This window comes from Rhyacophila brunnea, unplaced genomic scaffold (genome assembly GCF_057557595.1).
Source record: "Rhyacophila brunnea isolate RB1 unplaced genomic scaffold, BYU_Rbru_1.0 scaffold_13, whole genome shotgun sequence".
NCBI lineage: Eukaryota > Metazoa > Arthropoda > Insecta > Trichoptera > Rhyacophilidae > Rhyacophila > Rhyacophila brunnea.
In genome coordinates this window covers 4528767-4537606 of record NW_028232785.1, presented here as the reverse complement: position 1 = coordinate 4537606, position 8840 = coordinate 4528767, and the positions used below count along the sequence as shown (strand labels likewise).

General features: G+C 33.7%; 1 protein-coding gene across 1 annotated transcript; it reads right to left on the bottom strand.

Annotated features, from left to right (window-relative positions):
• Positions 1-298: 298 nt before the first annotated feature.
• LOC147076210 (uncharacterized) lies at positions 299-2296 on the bottom strand. Its single transcript, XM_085940321.1, has 2 exons — positions 1708-2296; positions 299-919 (listed from the first exon to the last, which is right to left on the bottom strand). Exons 1-2 carry the CDS (start codon positions 2176-2178, stop codon positions 299-301), a joined length of 1092 nt encoding a protein of 363 aa, XP_085796447.1. The 5' UTR covers positions 2179-2296.
• Positions 2297-8840: the final 6544 nt, after the last annotated feature.

Below are 8840 nucleotides of genomic sequence, written 5' to 3'. Positions count from 1 at the left end.
CAAAAATACAGAAGAAGTAACCCTCATGAGAGCTGCCTTACCTGCACGAATTAAACTACAAATAGTTATGCGATATTTAGCAACTGGTGATAGTTTTTCCACCCTAGAAAGTAGCTTTCGTATTCCAAAGAGCTCCATATCCAAGTTTCTGTCATCCGTGTTAGATGCAATCTATGAAGAGTTGTAGGAGTACATACAGGTTAGTAACAAGAAATTATTTTATTGTCAGGTTATCATTTTTTCTATTAAAAATCAAACTAGGTAGGTACATTACAAACAAGTAAATTACAAAATAAAATCAGTTTCCGTCTATATCGTCATCATCATAAATCCCTCCAATGCTTCTAATTGCCTCTTCTAATGCAGTATTTTGTACCTCGAACGATGGTGCCATTTCTTGGATTGTTGCATCAAGCGGAGAATCCATATTGTCGAATGCATGGTCTGGAATTTCAATGATGTATTCTGCTACACTACTAATTGACGAGGAAGAATCTTTTTCCATCTGCATTCGATGTACGTGCTGTCTTCTTCGTCTTACAATATTCAATATGTTTGCTTGAATGTCGAGAGCATCCATGACAGGCAGTTGTCTGAGCTGGCTGGCAATATTTTTTGCGAAATATGAGAACTCGTCTTCTGGTTCTTTATTGTATAACACTTGGTCTTTTATCGACCTAAGATTGTCGATAGACTCTTCAATGTGCTTAGGTAGCGATGTTCGTTTAAGTCGTTTGTTTTTAATGAATGATTGTGGTTTAGTAAATGTTACACTATTAGAGTGTTCTGGTAATATGTCTGGAGAAAGATGTTCTTGTATGTCTGGAGAAGAATTTTCTGGTATTTCTGGAGAAGGATGTGCTGGTATGTCTGGAGAATTAATCATATCAGGTGAAGCTATGCCCAAGTCCGAGTCCAACTGTAAAAAAAATAATGAAATTATTATTTATCATTTTCAGATCCCAAAATCAACCGAAGAATGGACTTCAATTGAAAGAGGATATAATAACCGTTGGAACTTTCCTGGTTGTTGCGGTGCGTTAGATGGAAAGCACATTAACATACAACAACAATTGTTGACAGTAATTACTGCTTTACGTTTATTGACGTAGGCAGCCAGGGAAGAGTTAATGATAGTTCCATATTTAATAACTCAATACTTAAAAAGAGACTGGAGGATGGAACACTGAATTTCCCAACTTGGGGTGTCATATTGGGAGATGAAGCTTTCCCATTAAAAAATTATCTCATGAAACCATATTCACGTCGGCTGCCTTTAACAGCCGAAGAAAAGATTTTTAACTATCGTCTGTCTCGTGCCAGGAGAATTGTCGAGAATGCTTTCAGTGTAATGGTAATGAAATTTAGAATTTATCGTACATCAGTATATGTATGCCCTGATAAAGTTGACAAGATTGTAAAAGCAACCTGTGCACTACACAATTGGCTAATAAAAACATCATTACGTTACTATGCACCTACTGGAACAATGAGTATCGACGGAATATCTGGTTCATGGAGACTAGAACCCAGGTCCAATTATATTGCTGATCTTGGAAATCAAGGCAGCAATAATTATTCTCTGGTTGCAGAACAACGAAGGCAAAAATATAAAAATTATTTTATGAGAGAAGGTGTTGTCGAATGGCAAAATAACTGCATATTTTAGAGTGTAAAAAATACTTGACGACTTTATTGTAATACCTATTTGTATGCTATATATGAATAAAAGTTTAAAAGCCACCTAGCAGTTTCATTTAAAACACAATCATAATTAGCATAATAAAAATATAAAGATAAGCTACTTACATTTGTAAATGATTTTCTGCATTTGATCGCATTGGCCAAAAATCGGTCCGCTATATCGAACCACGGAAGTGAAGATACATAAACATCATCAGCACCTGATCCTGTACTATGAGAATTCTTAATTTTCATCTTTTCATGACTGTAGGTAGTTCGGATGTTGTTGATCTTTTTGTTTGCTTCCTCCATAGTGATGTCGAAATCTAGATTGTCAATTATGCGCTGCAATGCCGCGTTCCTTGCGTCTTTATTTTTATAATTGCGCAATGTTATATTCCATAGAACCTCTTCTGCTTCGTAAATTTCCACGAATCTAGCTGTTTCACAATGAGACCATTTATGTTTCATGCGAGATTCTTGTGGGGCCGCCATGTTGTTTATTACTCCTATACGAGTATATTTGGATGAGTAGAACGCGGTCGACGTTCACTTAGATCGGACGCCGTCATCCAAGTGCGCTTGGATGACCGGACCGGCTTCCAAGTAGCTATCCAAGTGCGTCAACTTGGATGGTTTTTGGATGGTATTTGGATCGTATTTGGATCGTGTCAACGCGGCTTAAAGAAACATAAGAAAATTCATATCACTGAAAACCCTTTGAGTGCGGCGAATATTAATTCGAATGCAGACATATAAGTCGTGTCACACTTTTTAAATGAAAACATTTAAGATAAGTGTTTAAAAATATTCATTTAGATTTGTTGTCATTTAAAAAACATTCTAATTATCGAAATGAATATTTTTTTTGGCGGTCTCATTGTAAAAGCACAAGACCGTTGTAGTGAGGTGCACAGGTGTTTAGAAAAGTCGAGATTTGGTGATTGCTCCGATGGATGGAGGAGCGAGTTTTTATTGCGGCTAAAACACTCGGTGTTCGAGTTATGTTACAAGAGTTATGATAATGTTCCGAGGTCCGAGGCTCTGTAGATTATTTGTTCAGCGATACAGAGATTTAGATACTGACACCCCAGGAAGTTATAATCGAGTGGAATTCGCAATTAATTGTGATCCGCTATTTATCGACATACTCACAATCGAAATAATATCTTGAACAGAATATATAGTAAATAACTATTACAATAATTGAGTCAGCTTTTTTTTGCGAGTCTGCGATAATTGGACACAGCCTGACTATACGGGATATGGATATTAAGGAATTCATAATTCCAGTCAATTATTTAATATCGCTGATCAATATGCTGACACGGCTTGGGTTTCTGATCTTAATAAATTTGAAACAATGTTTATTGATTAATTATTAAATTTTATTTGAATGTAAAGACACATAGTAAAAACCATTGTTTCTTTCGCGTCTCACTTCGATTGTTTGGTATACTGCCCTATTAAGCACAGATGCCGTATCTGCATTTTAGGCAAGTGGAAATCTGAGATTCCATATTATTTTACGTTTCCTGCTAATAGTGGGGAACTTTTTGTTTATTTTATTTGCATATAATACTTAATTTTTGTTTAAGATTTTGTTCACATACCTTGAAAATTTGATGAATGTTATTTTTCGTACAAAAAATGTACTTACGGCTTCCTCCATACAAACCATTTCTTAGGCCGTACTGAGATAATTTGGGCGTGACTACATTTTTTTCCTTAATATTTTCAACCCTGGCAGGTTTTAATAAATCTAGTCTTATTCCCGGACAAATTTGAGTGAAATTATTTTTTTTATAGAATATATAGTAATCTTAGTTTATTGCGTTATTTATGGGAATATTTAAATGAAACTCTCAAGAACAATAGAAAACAGTTTAATAATTTCAAAGAGTGTAATATTTTTGTCAACAACCTACTTTGTGCAGAGGAACACCACACTCTTCGCTCGTGTACCGAGTCTCGCCTCTCTTCGTCATCTTGGCACATTCTTTACATACCCTTGACGGGTATGCCTTCTTCTGTGTTGCTGGAATCGTCTGTAAGGTATGTCCAGATATATCTCCAGATAATCTGACAGGCGAATCCAGCATCGCATTACGCCTCGGAGCCGGAGAAGACAAGACATCGTTACCAAATGACAGTAATCAAGTAACAGCAGATTCGGGATTCGTTACATACTTATTTCTGTAATGAGGCCCAAATCTATCATGTCGCTGGAATGGACAGATGATATCATCCTCACTATGCGCTTATCTCTCCAAAAATGTAAGATCTACTTTTATACAGATAACCGACTCGCCCTTCCGTTCAAAGACTGAACTCAAGTTGAAGACCTCTATTTTTTCGAATAGTCCCACAGACTCTAATAAATGTTTATCACCAGCAACTTCTCAACCAACCCGATACTATTGTAAACTGCCCAGGTGCTGGAGTATATTCTGCTGTTTAATGCTGCTAATTTTTGCAAAAATAAATATACGCACAAGAATTCATGAGTAGGTAAAGGATTATAATATGTAATAAGCTCTGATTATTTCGTAAGAAAATAAAATCGATAACGTGTCCGATCTATTTTTGAGCAATGTAAAATTGAATAAAAATGATAACATTTGTATAGCATACGATTGACTGAATGTGAATACATTTCCGATCAATGGGCGGCTAGTATATAAAGAAACGTAAATTTAATGTAAACTTTAACTGGAATATGATTCGCCAGAAATGTTGTCATTTTTCCGACAGTGTCCAGGTTACTGAGTTAAAATGTTTAATAAAAAAGTGGGAAAAATTAATCCGCAGGGGCAGGTCGTATCGATTCCTCCGCGGGAAAGAAGTTGAAAATATTCACCCGGGAAAAAAAGTCGAGATCTAACAGCGTAAATAGTGGTGCATTCAATGTATCTATTTGTTTTCCATGAGAAAGCCCTTGCCACAAATAGAGTTCGAGAAGCATTTAACGTGTAAAGATATCGTAATTGTCGATTATCCCGCGTTCGATGTAAACAATTGCATCATCTTACGATGACATCACTCATCATCAACCGCGCATGAAAGTTGGTTTCCAATACCTCATCGAGGACTTAGGTACTCAAATCAGTAGTCCTAAATCTAGGAGGACAGTGATTCTCATCTTATGAATTTGTGTGACGTGTGTAATAAATTTAAATAAATATAAATAGTTATGTAGAATAAAATTAAGTAACTAAAATGAGTTTATATGAATAAATATTTTCAATTTATTTGTAAAATAAAATACTAGTGATAAGACATCTAATAAAAATTAATTATAAAAATTATTTTATTAAAGAATAATTAAACAAAACTACGAAAACTTTTAATTGAAATAGATCCGCGATCCATGTTACGAGAGCTACAATACGGCTCCTAAGCTCGATGACCTTGAATTCAGATCACCAGCTGTTCTTTAACGTTCCATGTAGCAACCGTGAAATAATTTTAAATAAAATATACAATATAGGGTAAGCTACCCAGTGAATAAACGTCCCCCAGTGAATGAAGAAAACTCGATTATTTAAAATCATAAGAATTGGGTGATCTTTTTCTGAAGAGGGCACTTTTTTTACGTTGGGAACAGTTAAATCCATATAAAAACAACTTTAGAAACCCTCTCCTGCGTCAGTTGCCAGATATTCGGTCAACTTTTTTGGTCATGAAGTTTTGTTCCTAGCTTTACTAAGGAGTGTGCGTAGTCCGAAATTTTAATTGTGACTTTTTACCCCTTTTCCCTGCATATATTACCCAATTATTGATTTTGCTGAAGTAACTGAAGATTATAAAGGTAAGATATCCTTTTATTTGTATGTTTTTTTGTGCCGTAACGTTAAATATGAGTCTTCATTAAGTTGTCTTTCTAATGGAGGTTAATCCAATTAATAAACGGTGTGTTTATTCTTTAGATTAGTCATAATTCATTTATTTATTATTATACCCTGTAATGATTATAATATATAGTTGTAATGTCGATATTTCTGTATATAAATGTTTTAGGAAGCTTATACCTAGCTAGTATTTGAACACTTTTCTTGAATACTACGATACCAATTCATTAAATAGCATTTTTAATCTAATGAATGGACCAAATAATTTATTAATGTATTATAGTTGAAAACCTCAACTTTTTTATCTATGATTACTTCACAAAAAGGAATATTTACAGTACAATAACAGTTTTTTGATGTGGCGGCAGATAAATGAGCAACATTAATGTTAAACAAAATTTCAAAATTTTCCTATTTTTTAAGATAAATCATCTTCAATGCCATAAAATTAATAATCACATAGCTATACACAACTCATTATACTTACATATTGTTATAATTGCAAAATAATAAATGCTTAAATTGTTTAATATGCTTAGTTCATTTACTGGTTTTTTTCAGGTTCATTCTTTAGATTCTGTGTTCAATTACTGGGCTTTCTGTGTTACTTTATATATTATTTTTTTATCAAACAGAGATGTGTAGCACATTATATCTATTATATTCATTTAAATCTACACAAGTTATAGATGAGTACGATATTTTTTATAGAAACTATAAGACTGCCTACACTTTTTTAGAAATTTTACAATTGTCCAAAGTCCTTAAGTGTGCATTCACTGGGCGGCTTACCCTATCCCTTAGATTCTGGCGTTATCCTAATATGAGCAGGCGTCTCTAAACCTTTATATCACAGTATTGCTGTGGTGTGTTCACTAGTGTCGTTTAGAACTCTTACTTAACTACCCTCTTCGACCCCGCGCTGAGCTATCCTAAAGCAGGGGTTCTCAATCTGGTCTAGGGACTGGGCCGGTTGAGAATTTAACGCCCTTGCATCTTCACCAAGACCGGGGTATCGTCAAAGTACTAGTTTAAATCATCATAATTTAGTTCAATTGGAAAAGTATACTGGCGTGAATCCAGCAGGTACAGATTCAAGTCTCATCGGGTATCGTTTTTTTTTCTCCATATAATTTTGTCTAAACTGTGTCTAGGCAATTGAAATGTTTTCAAATTATGTAGGTAATTTTGAATTTAAACATACAATTTATTACATACTGGTTGTGCATTTCGAAAATTGGACTGTATTATTTGGAAGGTGATGCTGGGAATTCCGGATATAGGTGAAGGGGTGATGAACATGAACATTTGATGAGATGAGGGCTGGCGCGCACTGGCACTGGTCCCAGGTCATACACACCTTCACTGGTTGTTTTGGGTCACCCTGTTCGCGCACTTGTTTCACAGTTTATGGATGATTATGATCTTGATGAATGATAATGATTTGTATGTATGATTGAACAAATATCTTTCAGATATGTTTTGAGTTTTCAATGGAATTACTAGCCACAGTAAGCTGTCAGAAGCCCGCTCTCGTCGGCTGATTAGTAGTAACTGCCTTTCTCTTTACAATACGGTCTCTCATGACCAGCAATTACTCGTCGATTCGCTGGTGACAATAACACTGGGGATTATGAGGTGGGTGAGGAAACAAGGAATGGAATGGGAATATAAATGGCTAAACCAAATACAAAAAGTTTTTTTTATAAAATAATCATAAACACATAGGTACATATTCTTATCTAATTATTTATTAAAATAGGGAAAACAAGTATATTCGTTTTACATTATATCATTATTTTCAATATACATTATAATATATTATTATTATTTTATGACAATAAAGATTATAATACGCAGAAATATGTAAGTAATGACATTTGATAAGATCATTTTTTGAAACTGATTTGATTGATAATGTTCAAATTATTTGAGTTTATTAAAAATATATACATGGCAGACATTTAAAGACGCATAGGTCAGCCACTGCCAGTGGTTTACAACCTTTTTTCATGATTTATAAATTACAGATTAAAATTTGTTTATAGACCACATTACATTGTGTATAGAATTTACTGCAAACGAGGAGTTATTATAATATAATTAAATAGTCAGGCAGACAGGCAGCTAAAAGTAATGTTCTAACGCATAATGCACGTCATCAAATTATAAATAAAACTGCTTTATTCTCATAGTTTGCGTAATTTTAATGCACTCAAATAACCACTATTCCGATAATATCAATAATGCCATATTAATACAATTTTGTGTGTAACATTGTTAATGGTGCGTACAGAATTTAAATTGACTCATTCGGCTGATATATGGTAAAGTTCTAAACATTTTTTTTAATATACATGAATAATACAGTTTCTATAAAATAAAAAACGCCCATGCTTTTTTTTATAAAACCAAATGAAATTGTCATCATATCTTATACGAGACAATATAAGTTAATTTGTCTGCTTTCATCCTATCAGTTGATATTTATGTGTAATTACACTAGTTACATTAAAGTTTTTCTGTAGTGATTACATGTTACCATACGTAAAACACGAGAAGCTACTAATTTAACATTTAAACCCCTTTCAAGCAGTGAGTTATTTTGTGTTTTATCATATCGCAAGATTGGATACAACAGTAATCACGATTAAATGGCTTTTCAATAGAATTAGTCATGTAGTGTAATTTCATCGACTTATAAGTCATAGAAGAGGAACTAAATTGGTCACATTTAAATGGCTTTCTACCAGAATGAGTCATTTTGTGTAATTTCATATTACGAGATTAGTTGCACGAGTAATTACATAAGTCACATTTGAAAGGCTTTTCACCGTAATAAGTAATTTTGTGTTTTCTCAAACAACCAGAATATAATATACTAGAGTAATCTCAATGATCTCATTTGAAAGGGTTTTCACTAGAATGAGTCACTTTTTGTAATTTCATGTGGGTAGATGTTACAGAAGAGTAATTAAATTTGTCACATTTAACCAGCTTTTCACTAGAATGTGTCATTTTGTGTTTTTTCATATCGCTAGATTGGATGCAACGGTAATTACATTGGTCACAATTAAATGGCTTTTCACCTGAATGAGTCATTTGGTGAAATTTCATACTGCTAGATTGTTTACATGAGTAGTCACATTGGTCACATTTAAATGGGTTTTCACCAGAATGTGTCAATTTGTGTTTTTTCATATCGCTAGATTGTATACAACAGTACTTACATTGGTCACAATTAAATGGCTTTTCACCCGAATGAGTCATTTTGTGTAATTTTATACCACCAGATTGTTTACATGA